General features: G+C 39.8%; 1 protein-coding gene across 10 annotated transcripts in view; it reads right to left on the bottom strand.

Annotated features, from left to right (window-relative positions):
• Positions 1-845: 845 nt before the first annotated feature.
• Positions 846-26,946, bottom strand: part of relch (RAB11 binding and LisH domain, coiled-coil and HEAT repeat containing) — a 35,332-nt gene continuing 9,231 nt past the window's right edge. For 2 of the 10 annotated variants that reach the window (XM_008396137.3, XM_008396144.3), the window contains 25 exons: positions 26,800-26,894; positions 26,525-26,633; positions 26,272-26,429; positions 25,187-25,262; positions 25,011-25,106; positions 22,461-22,484; positions 17,787-17,899; positions 17,550-17,640; positions 16,379-16,450; positions 16,137-16,277; positions 15,881-16,045; positions 15,652-15,799; positions 15,385-15,541; positions 14,682-14,805; positions 14,392-14,440; positions 13,571-13,650; positions 12,789-12,895; positions 12,595-12,694; positions 11,172-11,254; positions 8,378-8,441; positions 8,124-8,262; positions 7,900-8,016; positions 4,815-4,903; positions 4,218-4,288; positions 846-2,161 (listed from right to left, as the gene is read on the bottom strand). In XM_008396137.3, the coding sequence (XP_008394359.2) occupies positions 2,041-2,161; positions 4,218-4,288; positions 4,815-4,903; positions 7,900-8,016; positions 8,124-8,262; positions 8,378-8,441; positions 11,172-11,254; positions 12,595-12,694; positions 12,789-12,895; positions 13,571-13,650; positions 14,392-14,440; positions 14,682-14,805; positions 15,385-15,541; positions 15,652-15,799; positions 15,881-16,045; positions 16,137-16,277; positions 16,379-16,450; positions 17,550-17,640; positions 17,787-17,899; positions 22,461-22,484; positions 25,011-25,106; positions 25,187-25,262; positions 26,272-26,429; positions 26,525-26,633; positions 26,800-26,894 (2,589 nt within the window). In that variant the 3' untranslated portion in view covers positions 846-2,040. Of the gene's footprint in view, positions 2,162-4,217; positions 4,289-4,814; positions 4,904-7,899; positions 8,017-8,123; positions 8,263-8,377; positions 8,442-10,423; positions 10,507-11,171; positions 11,255-12,594; positions 12,695-12,788; positions 12,896-13,570; positions 13,651-14,391; positions 14,441-14,681; positions 14,806-15,384; positions 15,542-15,651; positions 15,800-15,880; positions 16,046-16,136; positions 16,278-16,378; positions 16,451-17,549; positions 17,641-17,786; positions 17,900-22,460; positions 22,485-25,010; positions 25,107-25,186; positions 25,263-26,271; positions 26,430-26,524; positions 26,634-26,799; positions 26,895-26,946 lie in introns of all 10 variants that reach the window. The other 8 variants (XM_008396142.3, XM_008396146.3, XM_008396141.3 and 5 more) reach the window with 7 other exon arrangements.

Genomic DNA, 26,946 nt, shown 5'->3' with positions numbered 1-26,946 from the left:
AGGACGATGCTATCTACCTGGGGTTGTTTACTTCATTTGAGGACATGGCAGCCACTGAATGACGCTTTTTATTATTATTATTATTACATCCTGATATGCAAAACCTAAAAAGAAGCAGTAGGTATATTTACTATTTACCGTAACTTTACATATAGAGTTGTTTTGACGCAGGAAGAAGCAAACCATTCACCATCAATGCAAATGACACGCAGGCACCTGCCGGGACAGACGCGTCTCTACGGAAGCCGCGGCACGCCTTCACGAGCCGCTTCTCTCCCAATCTGGAGTGAATCGAGTATTTACCCACCTGGTCACTTATCAGCGATGGTTGTAGAATATTAGCCTGGATATGCAAATTCTGCTCTTTATCGCAGAGACAGCCCGACCGACACCGGTCCAACACTAAATAAATAAAAGGCCGCTTTGTTGTTGTTGTTTTTTTAATTAAAAACGCAAATCAATGTGGCGAATCGGGCTAAAATGTCAACAAGAAATGGCAAAAAAAAAAAAAAAAAAAAGTTTGTACAAAATTCCGTGTTAACGTTAATGGCGGAATTCCTATGGAGAAAAGATGTAAGGGTTGTGTGGGGGTGTACGTATGTTGGGCAAGATGTTGGGAATGTCCCATAAAGTGGACTTTGGTTTATTGCACAAAGTGCACAATAGACCACATCAAAAAGCTGGACGTGAAAGACAGTAAGCATGTTGTTTTGTCTCCCTTTGAAATGGCTGCTTTACAGCTTTTCACACCTGCCGACGCCTCGAGCCGCGGCCAGATTGCTGAGCTCTTCCACAGTCATAAAGGAAACCGTTCAAAAGCCGTGCAGGGAGAAGAAGTCAGAAAGTACACAACCAATCCATCATTTATTACATCATGACATAAATTTCAAATATACAGAGAGTACTCTCCTCCTCAGGTCAGTGTATGGTACAGATATTTGCCGTTTCTCTTTGAGCTTCTCCAAAACGGACATTAAAACCAAATATCAACATTCTTGGAGAGAAAAAAAAAACGAACAAAAAAAAATAAAAATGTACAATCAGAAAAACGGCAACACACAGACAAGATGCAACGGCAAGAGAAGGTATGATTAAGACCAGTGTTTGCTTCAACATTACATTGTCAGAATTAAAGGGGGGGAGGGGGGAAAAAGGTAGTGATGGTCATCATGTATAAGAACCCACATTAAAGCAACAAAGATCCATTACGAAGAACAAATAAGCAAAGTGAAGTGCAAATTTCTTTGGAAGTTGGAATCAAGTTTGTTTTTCCTTCATTAAGACATAAATAAACAATAAAATAGGAACCGTCAAGTACAGACCTCAAAGAAATAAAGGCAAGAAATTGTGAATAATTTCAAGTAGGCAACACTTCTAACTACAGACACACCGTATAAGTCATTTTAAACAGATGCACAGCCTTGCAGTTCAAACGTTTGCCTTAATTTCCCAAAATAATTCAAGTTACCACACCTTTTTTTTATTTAAAAAAAAGAAACCTTCCACCACAAAAAGGGTGTTCTTCAAAGTTCTTCATGGAAACCTGCAGTATGAGCTCAGAGTTATGTTTCCTGGAGTGGATAACTTCGAAAGGTTCAAATTAAATCCAATTCTGTGATCATTTCAAGTTCCTCGTCATCATTTTGCCTGCGTAGCCATAGTGTTCTGCTTTAACCCTCCACCCCCTTGCCTCTTTCTCTGAAATGAAAATGTTAACACTGACAAATAAAGCCAGACCCTCAGTTCTTGACATTGCGCATGTCGTGATAAAGAATTGCGGAGGAAAAGTGGGGGGGCCGGGGCGGGGGGGGAAAGGGGCAAAAAACTTCACAGGCTTTCACTGCAAACATTTCAGTTCTCCTTAAAGTAGTGCATATCTCTGCAGCATTATTTTCATGTCTCATCGTTCATTTGATTTAACAACACAATTGCGTAACTACTTTGGGCTGAACCAGAGCTTTCTTCACTGAAATAAAATGCTCCCAGGAACAACAGGAGACTTTGTCAGTTCATCGCGATGGCTCATCGGACGTCAGTTGGTTACTTCTTTCTCTGGAAGACGTTGGCCAGCATTGCTCCAGAAGTGGTCAGCTGACCCATCTTACTCAGAAACTTGGTCTTGGCATCTTCACCCACCAAACTGGAGGCAATAGAAATTGATCTATTAAAGGAAAAACCACACACACAAAAAAGGCCCAAAACGTTTCAATTTGTATATAAAAATGTTGCAATCATGAGCTGAAAAAAAAAAAAAGCCTATATAAAGGAAAGAAAAAAAAAAAGCAACATTTCGATCTTTAACGTTCCTGCTGTCAGATGTTTTACCCTTTGATCAACTTTTTTTTAAAGAGGAAATACTACGTGCCAGCTGAAACGCTCCTGATCTTTACAGTCCAACGGCTCCTTAAGTTCCTCTTTTGGGTTAGTTACGACTCTGGCTGATGCAGTGGAGACGTTAACAGCACCGGATTGAACTGCTCCATTGCTCAACAGAAGAACAAACATCATATCGTAACGGCAACTGTAAACAAGAGCCAATGAGCATAGGGATGTTGAGTCTTCTATGGTTAGTGGTCAGCGTTACCAAACAGCATTTGGTTCAGAAGAGCTCATAAAAGAAAATGGTGAGTTTCACAAGGTTTCAGTTTTCCAGTTGAGTGATTCCTTTTTTTTATTTTTTATTGTGGAACACCGTCGAAACTTCTGGTCTGATGAAAATCGTACAAATATTTTTTTAGACGTGTTCCAGGAGAACTGAAAGTTGTGTTCGTATCAGCACAGAAACCCTTTAGGTTTTGTGGTCAATAAGCTCATTGCTGATCAAATGAAGACTCCTCAGCTTTTTCAGCTGTTCTAACTTCTTGAAGCACATTCATTTTCTTCTTTACCCCTGTGTTCGAATCTTTATAAAAGGGACCATTGTTCTTACAACGAATAGATTGATCAACATGTCAGCTACACGCCAGAGAAACTTCTCTACAAGTCAAAACTTTAGGTGAAATGACTACAAATGTAATGGCTTGCCAGTTAATTATAAATATTGGAAAAGTACAGGCTGGCCATTGGCTTCCTGTGCATCTCCACTTAAAAATTCTCGCTTGCAGCACAGTCTGGGCTTTCTTCCCTTTGTTTGGATTCTCCCCGGCAGAAAATTCTCTACCAGGCCAATTGGCGAACAAAAGGAGAAGTCGAAAACGACAAAGTCGATTTTCTGCGCTGTTTTAGACTTGCAGTCTACCCGTAGGTTTAGCAATGGCAGTGGAGGATCTGCAGTCCATGTTGGCCACAATTTGAAACATTGAATTAACATTAAGAGCCGCCTTGTTCGATTTAGCACATATGTACTCGCAGCGGAGGATGTACGTTTACGGTGCAGATTACTTCCAGTAACCTTCACTGCATCGAACTGGCGCATTATGCACGTCACTTTCAAACGTTAGCAGTTAGGCGATTCAACACAATCCACGCTTCCAGGAAACAATCGGACCTTCTTTACGAAACGAATAGCATAGAACAAGGGGCTGGTTTTTACCAAGCTAGGTCAGTTCAAAACGTAAAACTCTAAAATCCAATCCTTTTTTATGACAAGTGAGCGTCTCATATTAATGTTCACGGCAACAACAGTAATCCTCGTTTAGGAAACTGTAACCATTTATACAGCAGCTATTTACATTATGAGGAGTTTGCAAATGTAGATTAACCTCTCTAATCTTGCTAATCTTTACAAGATCACATGCTAGTTCAGTAAAGATTTTGTATTCGATTTGAAATCATAAATAAATCCTGTCTTACTGCTGCTCTCTTTGTGTTACTTATACAACTAATGATAATCAAGGACAGAATAGCTGCATAGGCCTCACTATTGCAGTATGAATGAAGATTTACCTGTCTAACATAATAAAGCATTTGTTTCAAAACAATATTAAACTGGAAACTGTTAATCTTTTTAACATGATGCTTAAAATGAAATATCTTGTGATATGGTGCAGTTCTACAATCGTAAGATGAAAAAGATCACAGTTGTTATCACAACCATGGAGGGTTTAGGTGTAAATTCATCTTTTAATTTTAACAAGATAAAAAATTTACGTTTGGCTCTGCTAGAATCCTCGTATAGATCTATACAAACTCTGATTATTGAGAAGGAAATGGATCGTTTTTGACATACCATGTTTACATATGGTATGAAAACATTTCCCAGTGAAGAAGAGACTTACCCTTGTGCGTCAGAAATTCCTCTGTTTTCCACCTTTATTTCACACTCTTTGATCATAGACCCTAGAATCACCTGTTGGGGGGAAAAAAGCACAGTTTGAGCTGAAACATCACATCTGTAAAACACTGAAATGATTTAGACAAACTTCATCTGTAACCTCCATGTGACATAAATTAACTGGATGTTCCGAGGCGCTGAATAACCCACTGAACTTGACAAAACTAAGATGCTGCATCTGTTTAATGCCTTGAAAACATAATTGAACCCTGGTATCAGGATCACAGGGACAGAGCGGATGTACAGAGCCGACGGCTCAACTGATCATTAGTCACATTGGGAAAATGCTCACATGAACTGGATAGCGTGAGACTTGATGACCAAAATAAATATTTTAGGTGTGTGTCTGAGTGTTTCCGTGAAAGATGTAAAGAGCCAGACGGATACCCTGGGAATTATGAATGAAAAAAATGAGGCAGCGTGGTGCAGCAGTTCTTGAGAATGCAGATATTCACGTCTGTGAATTCGAGGTGTGTGAGAAGAAAAAAAAGAAATCCCCCTGTTCGTATGAGTGCGTGTGTGTGCGTGTGTCTCTCCTGACCTCATGCTCTGGAGACAGTTGCTCCATATCGGCGTGCAGACACCTGAGGCCTGGCAGGAAATGATTGACCATGACCTCCTCAGAAATGACTGGGGAACGCGACACGTTAAGGACGAGAATGAAAAGCAATCTTGATGCCGGTTCATTTAAAGCATCACAAATGTATTAGTATATAAAAAGGTTTTTCAGGCTTTTAAAAGTTTCCAGATTTTGCTGTCTTATAACAACTCTTAATGTGGTTTCAATTAATTGCTTACAGACAAAGTTACACAAAGAGCAACTATGCTCCAGCGCCATGATGATTCAGACTCTTTGTTACCACATACCATAATACATTCTGGTGTATACCACTTCAGCAGCTCATGTTGTTTGAATTAATCAGTCCCTGTTTATTAAAATTTCTCCAAAGTGATCACAGTTTAGACATAACTCATCTTTCAAACTGGATGGCAGAGATGTGACTAAGAGGAATTGCAGTACACCAGTTCAGAAGGTGATCTTCAGCACAGGACTGTCTCTGGGTAAAAGTGTTTTTAAAAACAAAAACAACTTTCACTTGAAGTTGCGCAATTTAAAAACCTAGACATACGAGCTAGATCTGACTTCCCTGGGAAGCACAGCACATGGCTCACCAAGGGCTGTGATCATTATGAATGAAGTCCTGATATTGCCTCCATTGATGGGAGAATCTAACAAAGAAGCAATCGGTACATAACCAATCAGACCACAGTGGAGGAGCTGCCAGACTGAAGGAACTCCTTAGATGATATTGTGTCAGAAAAACTCCCAGAGAAACTTGGGATGCACAATTTGACTCAACAAACATGAAACTATGTGATCAAAACTTCCCCTAAACCTCTTGGGAGGAAAAAAAAACAAAAAAAAGTCACTGATCAAGATCATCCTTGAAGACCAATACACAGATGGCTTCCTACAGATATAATTGAAACATGAGTTCCAGGTTTAAATTCCATGCTTTTAAAATTTTCCATTTTCCATTCTGTTTCTATTTCAAATGTGTGCATTTTTTCCACAGATAAATGGAAACGTTTACTTTTATTTTACAATAAATAGTTAAATACTTTTTTTTTTTTCTGTTTCTGTGCTGAAAATTATACTTTACAGAAGAAACATACAGTCAATTTAAAGGAACATTCCCAAGTAAAAAAAAAAGAAAAGAAAAAAGAATTGGCTTTAATTGATGCAAAACAAGGACTCCAGTTCTTGACAATGGTGAAAAAACTACGGTTTTTAATCGAGTAGGAACATATAGAACCTGCACACAAAAATATTTCTTCTACTATTGCAACTCTAAGTTATTTTGTCAGAATCAATTGGTAAAATAGTTTTAAAGCTGAATAAAAAACATTTTTATTTAGTCTTAGTGTTTCTCCCTTGCTAAATGTGTAAACATTTTAAGAGCTTAACTACCATTCAAGCCCAAGATTTGTAATTTCTATTTTAGATATTTTCAGCATCTATGTGAAATAATAACATGCATACAGTAAATGTACTGAGAAAATGTAATGTTCTGTATCTTTCACTGTTAAAGGTATAGACTCTTTTTTTGAGTGGCAGGTCTCTTGCCACCGAAAACAAAAAGTGGAATAAAGGTAATGCTGCTAATTTATCCATGACTGCCGTGGCTCTGCCACACGTCAAAGTTTGAGGGGCCTACGAGGGACGAACGGCGAACAAACGTGTATTTTTAGACATGGGAATGTACAGCTTCAGAGCCTGTCACACTGATTACAAGAAAAAGAAAAAAAAAAAAAGTACAGTGGGAGGTATACCCTCTGAGGTTAGGGCTACACCTCCTGGACACGACAGCACTGAAATGACAGCCTAACAAAAATCCACAGGAATGAACCTCAGGCCAGCTGGGCTCTGTCTGTGTGTTCTGGACCTGGGTGGGGCTCGGCCGACGGAGGAAAGGCGCGGCCAAGAGAAGGAAAAAAGAATCACAGACGAGCGGGAGGAAAGAGGTGAAGCAAATGCAACGCAAATGAGGATCCTGTCCAGAGAACCATTGCTGAGGATTGGAGCTGCTGCTTTTCTTCACACACTTTCTCTTGCTTCTCATCCTTTCCTTTGCCGAACCAACCCTGTAATTACTTGCATCCCCAGAATGGAGACAGCTTGCTTTTCCTTTCTCCTACTGCCAAATGACAGGCAAAGCCAGCCAACGTACACAGTCAACCACACTCTCAGGCAGTGAGACCACACCGATACGTACCAGCAACTGGGTCAACATCCAGGAGCAAACCAGAGCAGCATGGCGAGCTTTCTGTCCCGTCACACACCGACTCACACATGACAAAGACGGAGTAAAAACGTGAACTAAACAGGTTACCTCTAAAGTTTTTCTTCAATTTCCATGGCAAGTCAGAATCAAATAGGGCAGAAATTATTAAATCGAATTAGTCATGATTAATTGATTATCAAAATAATTATCATCTAATTTAGTAATTGCTAATTGGCACACACACACACACACACACACACGCTCATTTCCTGAAAGACCACCACCCTCAGAACAGTAGATAAGCCAAAACTACAAAATATTTTTTGCATTTTGCACCATGTGTAAATAGATTTCAACAGAACTCCTAAGGTAGCAGTTCTAGCTTGACCTGGCTCAAATTCAGTAAAACAAGAAAAAGAAAAAAATATATATTTTGCTATCCAAATATTAATCCCAAAAAATAAACACTAGTAGACAGTATTTATTTTGTTAAAGATGCATATTTTTCTGCAAATAATCAGGAATATACTAAATAAATGCTATATTATTGCATTTTACGAAACAAAAAAAAATAAGCATTTTCTTAATTTAAAAAAAAGTAATTGAATTATTTGTTTATTTGCATATTTTAATATATTTCTAACATTGTCTAAAAAAGGCCTAGGTGGTTAAAATCTGCAGAATGTGCCAATTTCTTTTAATCTGACTAATCGATTAAGCATCACAATAATCGGTTAAAAATCAGAATAATCCATCATCAGAAAAATTGACACAGTAATCGATGGCTAAAATAATCGTGAGTTGCAGCCCTAGAATCAAGACAAGAACAATGAAGGATACAGCAGCAGGAGAGGGCACTGTAGGCCTCAAACAGGTGGATGGCGATGTCGATCCTCTTGCTTTCCACTGACTGGCTGTTGTTGGCTAGTGCAAGCTTATGAAGGTGCGGGAGAACAACTTCAGGGACACAAAGAAGTCAAAGGCAGAAACAAAACCTTAGTGTGCATCGCAAAAACGTGACTGTGAAGTACGGGAGAGGTTGTTATGTCGCGTATGGTGCGTACAGTCGTCTCTGAAGCGCGGCTCTGCGTTAGGACCGACCCTTCCGAACGTCCTGATGATCTCCATGTGCAAAGAGTGCTGATCCTGGTACTGAGGGTCTTCGAGGAACGATGCCAGCTGCATTTTCACACGCTCCAGCAGCTACGCACAAACACGTAAAGAATTAGCTGAAATTTCCACAGATGTGGAAAATTGCCGTGAAACAAGCATTTAGCGTTTAAATGCGACGTCTCAGTCGTCTGTGAAATTTCCTTACCTCTTTTTGTGTGACAGTCTCCATGATGGTACCAAAGGCAGGAATAGTGGCGATCCTAACTGATCTGCAAACGGCAGGAAAACACACAAAAGAAACACTGACCACTTTCTGCTATTGCGTCACTCTGTTAGGCATTGTTCTAAATAATTTGACCTTAAACCACAACCAGAAAGACCTAAATGTTATCTGCAAAAAAGATGCCCCATATTTTAAAGCATTTGCAGGAGTAGATTGTGGTGCTCGGATCCCACTAAAGCGGCTCGTGTGGCTGCAGAGGCTGTCATCAGTGGAGAGACTCCTACAGGTTTCCCAGGCCACTTTCAGGTTTTCAAAACAAAGCTGCAACCTGATTCCAAAACTTAAATTATGTATTTATGCACATTCCTTAATTCAGTGGCACCTTCAGTCTACAATGAGCGAAACCACAAAGGAGTAGGTTTGCTGTGGTTAACATCGTGTTCTACGTTTCATCCAAATGCAGTGCTTAGAGTGTAATGAGCTGACTTGAAACCCTAAATAAGACAGAGGTGGTTGTTGTCTAGCTCGTTCGAGCTCCGTTTAGCTACTTTCATGAGCAGATGTAACATTTAGGCTGAGCTAACTGGAGGTGGCAGTTGGACAACTGATCTCCAATACCCGACTGATTTCTGCATCCCAGTCTGGGCTGCATGACCCGCTTTGTTGCCGCACAGTACTATTGACTGAGCATTTGCAGTGGAAATGGTCTCATTACTAATGATTAACTCGGTTCAATTGTGGTAAGGTATTAAAAATGTGCCCTATGGTTGGTAAATGAGGACAGCGATGCAAGATTATAGCACATGCCTTGAGTTTTCAGGGTTTTAAAACAGAAAGAGCAACAATTTGCAGATAACATCAGCCCAAACCTGACACTTAGCGTTGAGTCGAGAGACAGAGTCAGTTGTTTCTTAACTAGTGGATAACACACAAAAGATAACAGTCAACTTTGTAAAATGGCTTAAAGATTTCCAAAAAGTGAGGATCTATGCAGTACTTGACAGTAGTCAGTATGCTGCATGTAATTAACAGCATTTGAGGCCCATTAGCACAGACTACAAAGCCAGTGTGTGTCACACTGCCCAACAATTAGCAATGGTGTTTCATTTGTTGCATTTGGGAGAAGGAACTACAAGCTAGCTGATGACAAATAAGAATATGCGTCAAAGACGGACAGTAGATTCTGTCTGTGTGCGTCTGAGTGTTCGTCACTGACCACAAATGGGCTCTCATGGTGATTATAGTTTGGAGAAGGAAGATGTTTGGATGAAGAAGTCAGAAGGACTAATAAAACTGGGATCTACTCCAGAGGAGATTTCAGTCGTCTTAAACTAAATCCCAAAAAGTGTGAAGCAGTTTAACAATTCCCAACCGTAAACTTTTATATCCTTTTTAATCTGATAGTTGCTAAGTAAAATGGACCGTGTGGTTAATTAGCGTTATGTGTTCAGATAGTACTAATGTTCAGTCCGTCTTAAACTGACTAGCTATGTAGATCCATCTGAAGCACAGATAAAATTTGACGCACATTATAATCAATAATATAGTTTACTTGAGCCGTTTTAGATGTTGGGAAATTACTCTTCAGTGAGCGGTTTGTTATACGAGGTTAAATGGGTATCCTGTCATGGCCACTGTGAATGTAAAAAATAATTAATTTCTGAATTTTTCTCATATTCTGCTAATTGTGCAACATTTTCTTTTAAGCTACACACAAACAGTAAGATATTAATAACAAAAATGTGTACAGGTTTAATGTAGAAGCTCATGCCAACTGCATGTACAAACATGTGTATTTACATAGAATGATGATATGGAAGAGGCTGCATTCCAACAGGGTTGCTACAAATTTTTGTCATTAAAAGTCTTTCAGTTCCATTTCATCTTTCTGCAGGTTAAATAATATTCAACATGTGGCATTGCTAAGGCAAATGCAAACAAAGAAACCATTTGACACTGTAAGGATGCAGCCAACAAAATGACAATGACTTCAGAGTTTTCTTTCTGTTTTTGCATTGATTAACTCACAATTCAGGCCCACTGCACAGTGTTATTAGGGCTGGAGCCGCCCGACGGTCAACTAATGCTTCACTCATGCCTCGAAGAACCAACTGCAAACCCACCACACAGCAGGATGAGAGAGTGGGAGAGGTACGGGAAAGGAGAGGTGAGAGTGAGAGGCAGAGATAGAGGGGATAATACAGGTTTTAGAGTGAAAGAAAAAAAAAGAACAGAGTGACAGGATAAGTAGAGAGATGGGGCAAAAAATATAACCAACCACCAATAGAATCCTTTAGAAGATGCCCTGCTTCAACAAGGAGAGGATGGGGGAGGAAGAGGAGGGGCCGGGAGGAACAAATGAACATGCAGGGATATTGCTTTTGGACGGTATTGCATGCAGCGATCTGAAGGGAACGGGTTAGTGTTAAAAGACAGATGAGGCGATGAGAGCTGGCATGCGCTAGTGTTGCAGATTGATGGCAAACACTTGCAGAAAATTTGTGTGAAACAGTGGCTGCGCAGTAGAACCACCCTAGCACAGCCCAAACCTAAACAGGAGCCTCTTGAAACGACAAAACAAAGCCAATTTAATGCAAACGGTCTCACGGAAACCCTGAATCCTCAGAGGGATTACGTAATGCCGTTAGAAACGATTGGGTTTTATGGGTAAAATTTGCTCCACGCAGGTGCAGACTCGTTCTAGTGCGATAGTTGTCAGGCGGCGGAGAGAAGGGGGAAAGAGACGCAGCATTGTTTTTACTGTTGTTCCACTTACATTTCAGGGTCGGAAGACAGTGTGATGAGAGCCGGCACCACTCTCTGAGCTACCAGCGTCTCATTCACCCCCTTCACCAGCAGCTGATCGGATTGGACAGAGCCAGCCGTGAAGTCACATAGGTGGGCGGGGCGTTTGGGACAAGAGCGAGCAACACCGGCAAAAGACAGAGAAGAAAAACAAAACAAAACAAAACAAAAAAGCAAAAGAAAGAAAGAAAGTTGGGAAAAAGAAAAAAAAACACAAAAAAGATAGGAATAAAGTGATATACAATGACAAGAACTGTAGCTGCAAGGCACAGAACGACACTACACGTATCAGGCAAGTGTGTGTACACACAGTTTTACACACACACACATCCACTCGTACTCTAGCTCAGATTCAACTACAGTAAAGCGAGCTCAAAGCCGTGGGTTCTTTCCACAGACTCCAGATCAAATCATTTCATCCAATTAAAATCAGGAAATCATTTTAAAAAGCAGGGAATTTGATCTGGCATGTGTGGCAAAGGCCCTCTCCCCCCCTCCAATCCACAGTCCTAACGATGGTGGACGACTGTACACTATGGGATGGTGACAGTGATGTGCTTTGGGAAAGGGTACAAAATTTACAAAACAGGGGGACATGAAGACAGCTTCCCATTCTTCCTCCCCCGTTTATAAAGATAAGCAAAGTTCCACTGCTTTAACTAGACCCTCATGCCGACATCTGATCTAAAGGTTGCACAGACCTCAGTTTGAATATTTTGCCTCAAGAGGTTTCAAGCATCCCAATCAGGAAACTATTGCAGATCAGCAATAATTTCTGTTTCCACAGGGCCTGAAATTCTGACAGTAAAAATAATGTTTCTTTTTTGGGTCATCTTCATTACAGACTACTCTCAGTTTGCTGACCTCAGCGCTTCAACACAGAGCAGGTATTTTTATAGCAGCTTCTGAGATCGTTGTGCAGTGAAAGATCTGACGTTGGCTTGAGGAGGGTTTAACCATCACAGCTGGAACCAGAGTGCCGAGAACATTTTTTGCTAAAGTCTTCACTTACATTCAAAAGACACAACAGCTTAATATCATATGCATCTTAAAGCAGCAACAGCAGCAGAAAGCAAAGCTAGCACATTTACAGCAAATAGATGAACATTAACATAAATGCATACTGCACAAAAGGTAAATATATGTTTCAAAACTGCAGGCAAATATTAAAATACTTACAGTCACTTTATAATTAAGAACTTATATAAATTAAAAAATAATCTAATAAATTAGAACTACAAATAATTCAAAAGTACAATAAATAAAGAAGATTATATTTACTCTTTGATGCTTCTAAAACATATTACAGTATTTATTTCAATGTCTTAATAAGAATGTGACAAAAAAATATTCTGATACATGAATAAAAATTGATATAAGAGTTTAGTTTGTACCTCAAACATTCGCGCTGCGGTACACCGCACCAGAGCAGACGTATGGACAACCCCGTACCATAAAACAGTCAGCAGCAGCTCATGATACACTGGGTTGGCACTGACATGGGCAAAAACATGAAACGACAAACTTAGCTGTCATCCGTTAAATTATTCTTATGTTATATGTATTTATTTGTGTGTTTGTGCCTTACCCAAGTTCTACAAAGGAGGCCTTCAGGCTGTCGAGAGGAGCGTGAGACAGAGACAGGGTCGTCATGACGTCCTCCAGGAAACCCACCAACAGCTTGCGATCTTCCTCCTGCATAGATTTGTTCGGCTACATCATCTGAGTCCATACAAATCTAACATAATAGCATTTTCATATCTGCATATGTAGGTACCAATATGAAAATTTGGGCAGAAATCAGATATTAATACTACTGTTATGACAAAAAACTGATTAAAAACTTATTAGACTGATATGTTAAAATATTACTAATGTCGGCTGATACCAGTGCTAATTATGTATCATGTGTCCCTGGTTCCAACACACAAAATGATTATTCATTTCTGTATCAGCGTTTTTAAGTGCTTCCTACATTTTTTGTTGTTTACATTAAAATTAGACTTCTTTAAATCTAATTTTCTGTTACCCAGTGAGCAATTTAAAACATAGATAATGCAAAATTTAGAAGAAAAATGAATGAATATCATTATGAAATAAACAGTGCATTTGCTGATGCATTGTCTGCTGAGCATAAATGTGGATAATCTTATTTCAACCCCTTTATATTGAGGAATCTCTAACAAATAATTTCATTTATGCTCATCATTTGTTACATTTAAATTGTGAATGAATATAAAACTTACACATGGTCTTTTAAAAAAAGGATAATCTAGTAATCACATCAAATATTGACCAGGAAAAGCCAGGTGCATGTCGCATGAAAAAAAAAAAAAAACAGCATTAGGCTCTCTGTAGATTTAAAGTTACCTGATTGTAACACGTCAGCACTCCAGTGGCATAGATTGGGACTGTAGCTTTGGTCAGTATGCCGTTCCCTGCTGAGGCGTCTGACAGAGCAATGAAAAATAGAAGTTAGGTGAACCACACAGAGTGGAGAACATTTTATTACACAACAGTACTTGATGTTAAAATAGTATGGAAGAAATTCAGCTTTTTAATAAGTTACAAGAAGAAAATAAAAATACTCCTGCTGCAGAAATGCGTTTCTAAAGCAACGTGTAACGATCAAACTATTACATCGAGAGGAGCGTGCACATGTGCTTTAACATCCTTTCATTGTGCTTGATCAATTAGTAAAATGAAGAAACAACTGCATACATATATGGGGAGATGATTGGCAGTGAATCACATAATGGCCCACATTTGTTACCATGACTTTGCCTGAAAGAAATGTGGCCTGATTATACTTCTATTGTATTGTGGTCTTCCAGAAACCCACAGAATAAGACCCATGCTATGTAAAGATCAGGATAACCTCAACACTGACAGAGTTTCAGATGAAAACACATTTCATAAATGGCCACAATACCAACGCTAAATGACTTGGCAGCTAAATGAAACCAAGGACCCCGTTATAACTGCACAAACATGTCTGGAATTAAAAACAACAACAACAGAAAAGAAACAAGAAGAAGAAGAAGAGGGGGAACACCCAACGCTGACTCCAAATAGCTTGTTTACATCAATTGTGTCTAGAGTTTAAACTTCATCTATCAACATTCTCTTGAGAGAGTTTAGAACAAGATATAAACACATAAAAAAATGAGAGAAAGTAAAATAGCCCTTACCAACATTCTCTTCTGATAGTCTTAGAATCTCCTGGAACTGAGGCTTCACCTAAACAAGCCAGACGACACATACAGAACATCCATGTCACTCATCTTAGAAAAAAAAATAAAAAATAGCTTGTTTGACGTGAATACTGGCACAGCTTTAAAAGTCAACTAGCTAAAACATTTGATACAGTAATAGCACTAGACTTGAAACTTAGACTCGTAAAATAAACCAAGACAGAAAATTATGACTGCCTCATATAACAACTCGGTAAACTAAAGCGTGGTAGTTGACCGGAGTTTACCTTAGTGTTGGTGAAGATCTTGCCAAACGTGCGACAGAACCTCCAGAAAAAGCGAGAGAACTCGTGAACGCAGGTTGACGAAGTCACGTTGATGCGACCCACAATATCTATGAGCTGAGGAAGGCTGGTCAAAATACAGACAAGAAATGAAATTGACGATTTTGTGAAAATTTCAATACAACGTTTAATATGTGTAGATTACTGAAAACAGTGTTTACAATATTAATAGTGTTTAAACTTTCTATGCTTCGTCTCATCACATCTATAAACTTAATTGTATTTTATGAAAGACGCCGACAAATGAGGCACTGTTCCGATTTTGTTTTTGTTTCTTCAGATAAAAATCTGAAAAGTGCGGCACGTATTCAGCACTGCTCTGTAAAGCTGTTGTTGCAGTCACAAATAAAGGTTTTCTGGAACAAGCCTCCCATAAACTACTCCTTGAGTTTATAGTTTATATGTTTTGAAAAGCTTAAATGACATGTTGGTCTATCATTTATAATCTCCATAAAATAGTGTTGTTTGTGGTTCAAGCAGCATACATGTGCAAGTCACAGTCTAAATGTATCTATTTACATTAGTTGAAATCTCCAAAAACAAGTTTAACCTGAGTCATTAAAATTTTGCTGAACGTCTTAAATTGGTGTTAATTTCCCCTAATCTAGTAGGTTTTACATTAAGTGCCCATGTGCGTATCTCTTACAGCTGGTTGACCACCCACAGCAGGCTTTCCCACCCAGTGGTTCCTTCATGCTCCAGCTGGTGGTCATAGAGGAGCAGCAGGGAGCTGAGCAGCTCTCTGTTCCCAATGATGATAGCCATGTCCTGAAGAGGAGAGGCCGGCCTCGGGAACCGGGTCACTGGGCGACAGACAAACGCTGCTCATTCACCGCATCTTTCGGCCAAAGCTTCTGCTGACCTATTGCGATTTTCGTAAACGGAGACGCATGTGCATTCTCGGGCGTTTTACCTTCTATAGCAGGTATGTCTTCGTGTGGCTTGGCTCTGCTGGTGAAGGGTGCATTCTGCAGCACCACTGCAAACAGAGGTGGAATCAGGGACTGGAGAGCCGACAGAAAAACATGAAGCTTGTGCTCGTCCAGGCCGTGTTCTCCCTGCTGCGGAAAGAGAGAAGTCTCAGTTAGCACGAAAAGCGAACGACGGCAGACCCCAAATAAAGCAACACACAGAAACTCAACTGTAAGCAGCTTCTCTATACGAGCCAGCAGAGAAGGTATGAGTGCAGTGTGCAGGGTGCCCAGCTCTGTGGTCCAGGCAGCGAAGGCAGGAATGAAGACCTGGTGGACTGCGTTGACCACCCGCTCTGATGGGTCCCCAAGCGAGAGCAGCATTAACTCAAATCCCTGCAACGGACAAAGCAGCAGTTTGCGTGGATCAGTTGAGTGGGATTAAAAAGAAAGCCATGATTTACATTCCTCTTCCCAGGATATTTACCTGGGCGTATTTGTCAGAGTCATCAATGTAACCCATAATAATACCCAGACTTTTGACCACAGCCTCTCTGACCATGTCAGCCTTGTCCTCAGCCAGCATCTGCTGCAGCATAGACAGCACCAGCGAGCTACGGATTTCCTTCTGGAAATAGGAGGGAAGAAGTCAGGGATTTTAAGAAAAGAAGCCGACAAACCTACATAATCCTCGTTTGAACTCTGCTCTGTGCTCAGTTTAAAACTTACAGGCAGGTACGGAGCTAAGGCTCCACAGGCTTCAGCCACCAACAACCGCCTCTCCGGATATTTGTGGTTAATCTGCAGAGGCCAAACGTGCGCACACAAATGTTGAATGTAAAAGAGGAACACAAGTTGAAAAGGAAGACAGACAGACAGACTGAGGTTGCAGTCACAATGGAATGGAAACAAGTGGAGTGTCATAAACATGCTGACCCTGTGGAAACCACAGTTTGTCTTTGTCTGCAGATTCTCAGCCTCTGGACGGCTGGCGGTGGCCATTGCCGAGGCAATTGCTTTCTGTTGATCATGAGTGTGGTTGCACAGGTGGCAATAAAAACAAAACTGCTATCTCATTCCTGCCAGGGTCTCTCACAAAGCACTGAAAGTAATTTTCATAATCAGAGCAGCACTAAACAGATTTCTCACTGAAACAAAGTGATTTACTTATAATTTACGTTTTGCATTAAAGCTTAGGACATCTCTTGCATAATTTACATTTGAATATATCTATATAGGCACTCGAAATAAATGGAATGATTAAAAATCTTGACCTTTGACCCTGGATAAATGGTAAAATAGCTTAAAAGAAAGTAACAGTATTTTTTTTGTCTAGAGTAAAATATGAAACATTAAGAAATAATAAGGGAAAACATTACATATGCAGTTAACTGATGGTTGAATTTGTCCATTATTAATATAACTTGACACATACAGCGTTGTTACATTTTGTGAGCTCACTAGCATCACCATCAACGTATTCACACACTTGTCTTTCATACAACTGCAAAGCAGAAGGAAAACAAGACACGATCTTCCAAATGTGACACCGATAAAAATCTGAAAAGTCCCCAACTTTGGTGTTTAATGGCTTGCACAACTGGCTACTGTATGATGTTTTTCTGATGTAAATCACTTTGAACTGCCTTGCTGCTGAAATGTGCTACACAAATAAAGTAGACCTGTTGTAACATGGGACCTGACCAGGGTGTACCCCGCCTCTCGCGCAGGCGCCAGCTCCCCTCCTGATCCCATTACGGAGAAGGGTGTAAAGAAAATTGATGGATGGGATAATGCTGTAGGTCTAGGGATAAATGTCTATTGATAGGCAACTAAATTCAGTGGTATCAAGTGAAAAAATAAAATAAAAATGGTGTTGATTGCACTGAATGTGCCATACCTGCTCCCAACATTGAGGAAGCAGCTCGGCTTCGACTCGAGTGGGACCCACGTGTCTTGCGAAGGCAACGCAGCCCGTCAGGATCATTTGTCTACGGGCACACAAATTGACTTACATGAGAAAGCGTCAGTGGACGAGCACTGTATTATTCTCCTTCATCTAAGCAGGATGGCAAAACCTAAAAAGATACCGAACAATTAAACCTGTGTCCGTTATGTTTACGATATACAGGGTTACCTCTGCTCATCATCTGGTCTCTTGATCAGGTTGAAGAGGATGTGGAGGAGCTGGTCCCTCTCCTTAGGTTCTGGGTGAAGGCATGCAGTGCACAGTATGAGGGGAATCAGCTCCTGAGGGGGAGAAGAGGACAAACACAAGGTCTCACATTACATTAAATTTCATATGCAGCTCAAAAAAAAAAAAAAAAAGAAGAAAAAGTGGTTGACATTGAGCAGGTCAGTCAATGGAGAAGCAGGAGCAATACAGGAGGAGGTTAGGTCAATAAAAACGGGAAGAAAATTGGAACGTCACAGGCAGAATACGACACATAGGGTAACTTTTGGAAAATAGGGAGTTCCTTTAATACCGCTGAAAACTTGCTTACCTCAAATATCATGTCGGTCTTATAAGGACTCATTCAGCTTTGGAGTCACACACACACACACACACATTTAATGTTACGTACTGTAGAAGCTTACAAACTGCATGCATACACACAGACACAGCTGGATATTGACAGACACACACACACACACGCACACACACACACCAAGCTCCCCTTCTAAATCTGAGCTCTACTTCAGAGTTCAGGCAGAGTTCATGGGACCTCTAGCCAGAAGGGAGAGTGCTCAGTTGCCCTTGATAGAGGGCCTCCATGGCCAAACTGCGGTCAGTCCTACATTCCCTACAAACACACCAAAATTAAAGAGTGCAAACGGAGTTAAAAATATTTTTTTTTTTCTTCCTTTCCGAGAAGATATAATATTCTCCTGCCAAGCCTCTGGAGGAGCAAGCGGAACACCGACACTAGGATATTATCGAGAGGACTGGGTAAAGATAGGGTTCTGGTGAGTCACTCGCTCAATGCTCAAAGCTAGACCGACCTTGTGAAGTTAGTGCCAGGCTGGCGGACTTGTACAAACTACAGAAAAATCCAATAATAAAGTATCACTGGATGGTTTTATGTGTCTAATGACAAGTCCTGTGTGGGTGAAATCAGTTCATGTGTTCAGACGTTGCAAAGGAACGGAGTTCAAACAAATCTAGCTGTCACATTTAATAATTTTTTTTGCCTTGGCTTCTGAAAGCACTTCATGAAAGCAGTTTTCTAAAAGCCTACAGCACAGGCTCGATTAAATGACCGGAGGAATTCACAGAGCGCACACATCCAAGATCCTTGAAACCACCCCGACTTTATTCGAGTACGAACCCTTGTGTTTCTGAAAGACAGACTCCTTTAGGGGGTTAAACACACCTAACTGACCTGTTCTGGGAAACACTGTGGGAAAAATGAGGCCGAGGAACAAATTGGCTCAATGTTTCTCTTCAAAGACCAGAGCTACTCTATACGGACATTCAAGGACTGCGCCACACACTAAATTAACTGAATTTCAATTTAAAACAGATTTTGGGTAAATTGCTGCACAACACAGACAAATGCGATGCCAAACAAGATGATGTTGTCTTAACCAAGATGTCAGGCCCCTCAACAACAGATGCTGAATGGTTTTTGTGTTTCTCAAATTCATTTGAATGAGGAATCTGATGTGTATTATTTTCCATGTAAAACTGGTAGCACTGTTGCTGTGCAGCAATAAGGTCCTAGGTTTGAATCCTGGTCTGTGGCCTTTCTGCATGTTCTCTTTATGCACGTATAGGTTCTCTCCAGGTACTCATAGGCCACAATACCAACAAAACGGTGAGGTGCTTAAAATAATAAAAATCACATAGAATACAAAATGAATCTTATTCTGAAATCTGAAATTTACCTACTCACCAAAAAAAAAAAAAAACTCAACATGCAAATTCCTGCAATGAAGAAATCCACCTGATTTTAAATTGTGTTTCTAAATTGTCTTAGGTAAGTCTGGGATGTTTATAGAGTGACAAGAGAACAATATAATTTACAAGTTTTTTCAAGTTTTCTTATTCTAGACCAGTGTTTCTCAACCCTGGTCCTAATCGCCCCCGTCCTGCATGTTTTAGGTATTTCCCTTCTGCCTCACACCTGAATTGTATCTCTGGGTGATGAACAGACTTCTGCAGTACTTGACAGTCATGCAGTCATTTGAATCAGCAGTTCTGGAATAGAGGCACATCTAAAACATGCAGAGCGGGTGGGGTTGAGAAACACTGATCTAGACAAATCTTTTTAGTCCAGTTTGTTGTTGTTTTTTTGTCACAAACAGAAAGCAAAATGTTTGCAAAATGATTGGAAATTGGCCACAAAATTCTCATTGGTGTACTTTTTTGTATGTACAAAATGAAATTGAGAAGCTGATGTTTTAGAACAAGACTACAAACAAAAGAAATTAATTGGATGCAAGTTCAAATTTCAGCACTACAATAGAGTCTTGTACCTGAAACACAAACGCAATGTTTACTGATTTACAGAGTCTAATAACAAAGCCAGGTGGCAGGCAGCCTGAAACAACTCACTGTTTCAGGTCAAACATATTTTGCTTTTCAGTGGGTCTCGCATTTAAACTAAAGTCTCGTCCCCAGGCTTGTGGGCACAAAGTTTCAAGTTGCAAAGCAAAAGTGTGAGCAGCTGCCTGTGCTTATGAATACACGGGGTAATGATCTGTGAATCCAACTGACACAGAGCAAAGTCCACAACACTAAAGAGGGGCTCCAGAGGATTAGCATTTCCCTGTAATTTTATTTCTCACCAACCTCTCCCTTTGCTTTGTTTGCCTTGATTTAGGAAGGAGATTAGGAGCTTCTTAACGGCCCAAGGTTCACTACGCCTACATTGCCAAGGCGATATGCAAAGCAGTGAAACTGCAATTCACTACAACCAGACTTACCTCTTTTAGACAATCACAAGTTGTGATGTATCACGTTTTAACACGGTTCGAAGATTCAAATACTTTGTATTTGTGTACAATAGACAGACATAAACACAAACTGCATGCAGGTAGTCAGTGTGTACACCTGTGCAGGTGTCTGTTTTTTTTTTTTAAGTTCGAGGGGAGCCACGGTTACTGCTTGACCTATTTCAACACTTTTTTTCCCCCTATTTTATACCACTTGCTCTTCAATATCATTATCTACTGTGTGAGATAAGAAAAAGGGGCAGAAAGAAATTTTAATTTTGATTCAGTACTACTGAAATGACCTTACAAATGTATTCATACCTCATGAACTTCTTCGCATTGTGATGCAGCACCACAAAGTAATTAAACACGCTTTTCCCAACAAAATCTGAAAAGTGAGGTGTACATTTGTATTCAGCCATTAACATGTAAATCTTTATATTCAGAATGCGGTGGTTGCAGAAAATATCCCCCTTCACGTGTTACAAAGAAAAACACGGTGGTGGCAGCATCCTAATGTGAACATGCTGTTATTTCCCCCCCTCAGCAGAAACAATGAAGTTGGTCTGAGTTAATGGGCAGATGGAAGGAGCTACATACAGGATAATTCTGGATAAAAATAAATAAATTGAGAATCAGTGGAAAGCTTTCAAAATTTTTAACGACAACAATTTGTGAGTCTATTCTTGCAATGGTGGAATATGTGGTGTTCTAAAAGTTGTAAGAGAAACTTTAGTCATTTACTTCTTTGTGCTGGTAAATCTAATATTTTTCCCCAATAAAATAGATGGATGTTTGTGCTGAAACATGACAAACGTGAACGAATTTATGGGGTATCAAAAACTCGTTTTTGATAACATGACAGTTAAAAAAAAATAAAATAACAAAAAGAAAAACATCTTTGAAGTTTTAACCAGAAAGCTGAGATGCACCAAATAAAAAGACACAAATACCCTCGTTTGTCACTGATCACTGTCTGAAGTTAAATTGGACCAAACTTCTTTTGTTTTAGGCAAGTTAAAATTACTTTATTGTTTATTTATGCATTTGATTTTAATCTGAGACCCGAGTCCAAATCTTGTTCCACAAAACAAGCAAAGCTGGTATGACAATAAAAAAAAAAAATCCTTGAAAATATGTCAGAGAAATCTAAATAATCAAAAAGATAATGTAAACAAAATCCGAATCTCACATACCTTTCAATGGTTTTTGGTAGTAATGGATTTGAAATTTATGACTTGGATCAATCAATCACTCAATCTTTATTTATAGAGCAAAGTGCTTTAAAAGATAAAAAAACAAAAACAAACAAAACAATAAAACAGAAGGCAAGCCATTTGGGTTTCCTTTCATACGTTTCTTATTAATGTGGCATTTAACAAATAGATATAATTTTACTAATTCTAACTGAAATAAAACAGAAGTTTGGTCTGATTTCACTTCGAATAGTGAGAAATAAAAAGTGTCTTTTTATTTGGTGAACGTACATTTCTGATTTCAACTGTGCTTGTTGAAAACATGTTAAAGATTAATTAACTGGTATCAATTTTTCAACCAGAATATTCCAACATCAGGAATAGAAAAGCTTCATCAACTAGTGGAAAATAAGCAGGAAAAAAAAAATCACACAAAACCCCTAAAAAGCTAAAACTGCTAAACTTTGGCAATCTTGTACAGCAGGATAGCAAAACTCAAGAATTTTTTTAAGCTACGGGAAATAATTCTGGATTTACTTGCGCTCTTGTATGCATTTACTTATTTAATGCACTTATTTGCCGCCTCTCTTAGCAGTTGTAGCTTCAGGGGAAAGTTGGCCATAAGTCGCTTAAATCTACACGCCAGAACCATGCAGATGAGTGCGTGAAAGACTCACCTGGCAAAGATGTGAAACCATTCTCTAGAAGAGAGGCATGCATGAGAGTGAGAGAATGAGTGAGACGAAAAGAGGAGTAGAAATAAAAACCAGTGAAGAGGCAAAAGGCCAGCAAAAATGTGACAGACCAATCCAAAGTAGCAGCGGAGAAATGGCGATGAGGATGATAAAGTGAAAACGAATGCCTCCTTAAAACAGGATGACATTTCAAAATCAATAGATGAGACACAAGACAGCAGGAGATTTACAGGCTGGGAATGTTTATTTGCTAAGTAAACTCTATAAAACGCTGCGCAAATTTTGCGGGTTGACATTTAAATAACAAACCACCCTCCAGAAGACTGCAAGCCTCCAACACAGTGTGCACCGTCACGCTACAGGTATACAACCCCTGGCAAAAAGTATGGAATCACCAGTCTTGGATGAGCACTCATTCAGACATTTCATCCTGTAAAACAAACTCGGATCAAAAACATGATACAATAATAAGGTCATTCCAAAGTGCAACTTGTTGGCTTTCAGGAATACTCAAAGAAATGAAGAGAAAACATTGTGGAAGTCAGCAAATGATACTTTTATTGATCAAACACAGGGAAATAAATATGGAGTCACTCAATTCTGAGGAAAAAAGTGTGGACTCATGAAAAACATAAACAAAAGACCATTCAAAATACATCACTAGTATTTAGTTACACCACCTTTTGCTTTTATAACAGCTTTTAGTCTCTGAGGCATGAACTTAATGAGCGACAAACAGTATTCTGCATCAATTTGGTGCCAACTCTCTTTGACAGCAGTTGCCAGATCATCTTTGCAGGTTGGAGCCTTCTTGTGGACCATTTTTTTCCAATCTCCACCACAGGTTTTCAATTGGGTTGGGATCTGGACTATTTGCAGGCCATGACATCGACTGAATGCGTCTTTCTTCAAGGAATGCCTTCACTGTTTTTGCCCTATGGCAACGATGCATTGTCATCTTGGAAAATTATTTAATCATCACCAAACATCTATTCAATTGAAGGGATGAGAAAACTGTCCAAAATGTCAATGTAAACTTGTGCATGGATAGAAGAATTAACCACAGTCATCTCCCCAGTGCCTTTGCCTGACATGTAGCCCCATATCATCAAGGACTGTGGCAATTTGGTTGTTTTCTTCAGGCAGGCCTCTTCATAAATCTCACTGGAATGGCACCAAACAAAAGTTCCAGCATCTTCACCTTGTCTAATGCAGATTCTTGACTCATCACTGAAGGTAACTTTCATCCAGTCGTCCACAGTCCATGATTGCCTCTCTTTAGCCCATTGGAGTCTTGTTTTTTTATGTTTAGGTGCCAATGCTGGTTTTTGTTTAGCTTTCCTGTATTGAAATCCCATATCCTTTAGGCGATTTCTTACGGTTCGGTCACATACATTGACTCCAGCTTCCTCCCATTTATGTTTCATCTGTTTAGTTGTAATTTTTCGGTTTTCAAGACAAATGGCCTTAAGTTGTTTGTCTTGACGCTTTGATGTCTTTCTTGGTCTACCAGTACACTTGGCTTTAACAACTATTCCATGCTGTTTGCATTTGGTCCATATCTGGGATACAGCTGACTGTGAACAGCCCACATCTTTAGCAACCATGCTTGAAGGGTTACCTCCTTCAAGAAGTTTCACAATCCTCTCTTTTGTTTCAAGGGACATTTCTCTTGTTGGAGCCATGGTTCTCGCCACTCCACTTTGTCCAGCAGCCCTCCAAGGCGTCATGACTGCAGGTGTTTTTAACTGCAGACTAACGGGCACATCTAATCTGGAGCAGGTGTCCATTTAGGGAAAGGAAATAGACTGGGTGTATCCTTTTTTCCTACCTCCACTTTGAGTGATTCCACACTTTTTTCCTCAGAATTGAGTGACTCCATATTTATTTCCCTATGCTTGATCAATAAAAGTATCATTTGCTGACTTCCACAATGTTTTCTCTTCATTTCTTTGAGTATTCCTGAAAGCCAACAAGTTTTCAGGAAACTTGTTGGCTGAAAACAAGTCAATAATAATGACCTTATTATTGTATCATGTTTTTGATCAGAGTTTGTTTTACAGCATGAAATGTCTGAATGAGTGCTCATCCAAGACTGGTGATTCCATACTTTTTGCCAGGGGTTGAACTGGGTTTCAACAACTACTTGAAGAAAAAACGTATGCAAGAAAAAGAAAGTATACCTTTCTGCAATGTCAAATTGTGGAAGCATGCTTAACTAAGTTAAGGAAAGTCTGATAAGGAGATTAGGTCATTTTTATTGATATCTAAAATATATAAACATTTAAAAAAATTATCATAACAAAAATAAGCTAATAAATCTTTAGTTTAGTTAGACTTAAAGGATTAGAACTAACATAGAACAAAGATCATCAAGTCGTTGGAGCTCCCCGAAACAATCCCCCTGCTTAGTCCTGCTGCTCTGTGTGCATCTATTGGATATTAAGACAAGATGCATGTGATTGATCGGATACAGGGTGGCGAGGAAGAGAAGCGCAGAGGGGCAGCAGAAGTGGTGGGGGGGAGGGTTACCTCTCGTTTAGCAAGGAGGACGTTGGGGACAATGTGAGGAAGACAGCGGCCCAGCATCAGCATCACGCTTTCCTCGCTGTCTGCTATGCGAGACACCTGGAGGCAGAAGGGACACGCATCAGTTTCTGCTGCCCTGAAATGCATCGATCCTCTTCCTGCTATTTTGTGTCGCTGACCTCGGCTCCGAGTCGACTCTCGGAGCACATTCTGCAGAAAGACAGCAGGGCTTGCTGGAAGACTGGGGATAACTTCCTGGAATGGCAGGAAAAAGTCACGTTGGAAACCATCATTATAGTCCAGCGCTGCACAATTCCTGTTAATTCCCCCCCCCCAAAAAAAGGGGCTGGGCGATTGCTCCGACCACAAAATGACACAGGTGCAAACAGAGCCAAGCTGCAAAAGAGCTAAACTCCTGCCACGGTGCGCATGTAACTGTTTAACTTGCACACAAAATTTGCTAAATTACGTAAGAGCAAAAAGACATTAAAACAGTATTGTGAGAATATAAGTTGAATGGCCTTCAACTGAATCCAGTCCATCTGTTGTAGACAGGAAAAACAGCTGTGATTCTGTAATGGGTGAGACATTAAGTGTTATAAGTGAAAGGATTAGAAGTAAAAATGCTGAAACAACGACAAAATAAAAATCCTCTGCCAGCAAGAGCAGAAATCTGCATTTTCACACAAGGCAGCCTGTCCATCCTGTCTGCAAAGCCAGATGTCTACCGCCATCTAGTGGACATACGATGTAACTACGCAGAAAAATGGTTTCATCCGTTAATTTTGGGATCATTTTATACCTGATATTATTCAAATATTTAGAGCATTTAAACAACAATTTAACTTAGCCATGGTTGCTTTGGATTGGAAGAGAAAAAAATAAATACAAATGCTTTTTGGAAAAAAAAGTGACTGAAGCTGCCCAGACATAAATTGATAACATTCACTTTAGTTGTTACAGCAAAACATAAACAGAAGGATAAAAATACAGTAATGGTGATTTTTAAAATTACTTCATACTCACGTGGCCCTTTGGTTACATGGAAAACAATTTAAAACTGTGTTTCACAGAAGCTGTCTCTTGTGTTGAGAAAAATTACGAGTTTGACAATCAGCTCTGGGTACTTGTGCAGACAAGAGATTTTAGGTTTAATGAAATAAAACAAGTAATGCAGTGACTAACTTCAGAGTGAAATCAGTCAGTCATTATGGATGGATGACAAGAACATATGGAGGTGACGTTTCCTCAGATTTCCACTCACCTATTTGGTTGATCAAACTGGACGCGTTGTTGACTCGTAGCTTTGTTGCAGGTCTGCTGTTGGGACTGTGATGTGTTCTGAGTGGAGGTCGATACAAGGTCATTTCCAGCCTCCGACACCCCTCGAATGTCTAGATACTGACCGTTATCTAAAGAAGGCTGAGAGCAAGAAAAAAACAAAACTTGCTTAGAGAGTTACACACAGGGATATGTTTATATAATTTGTACACATTATAGGTAAAGAAGCCACACACCACAGAAGGAGGATTGGTGGAGCAGGGCTTTGAAGAGCTAGCGGAGGAGCAAAGCTCCAGAGTGGCGGGAGGCGGAGACGAGACGCTCTTTTTCAGGATCTGAATCTCACTGTGAAACAATTTTAAAAAAAGAAATACTGATATTGTTTTTGAAGCATCACTAAAAACAAGCCATAAAAAAAAAAGAAAAAAAAAAAAGAATGAATGAATGAAAGGCTCATCAGCAGCACAGAAGACGATATCATCCCCCGAGTGAGTGGTGTGCAAGCAGCTACCTCTGCAGTTTCTTTATCTGCTCAGCAAGACTCTGCTTCTCACTGTTCAGGAGGTTCAGCTGGTATTCCAGTTCTTGCACAACTTCTGACTGTTGCTAGAGAAAACACACAAAAAATGGGAAATTCTGGCAAAAGAAAAAAAGTGTA

The sequence above is a fragment of the Poecilia reticulata genome, chromosome 20 (genome assembly GCF_904066995.2).
Source record: "Poecilia reticulata chromosome 20, P_reticulata-male-v2, whole genome shotgun sequence".
Classification (NCBI taxonomy): domain Eukaryota; kingdom Metazoa; phylum Chordata; class Actinopteri; order Cyprinodontiformes; family Poeciliidae; genus Poecilia; species Poecilia reticulata.
The sequence above is the reverse complement of the archived record's forward strand: the minus strand, read 5'-3'. Positions and strand labels throughout refer to the sequence as shown.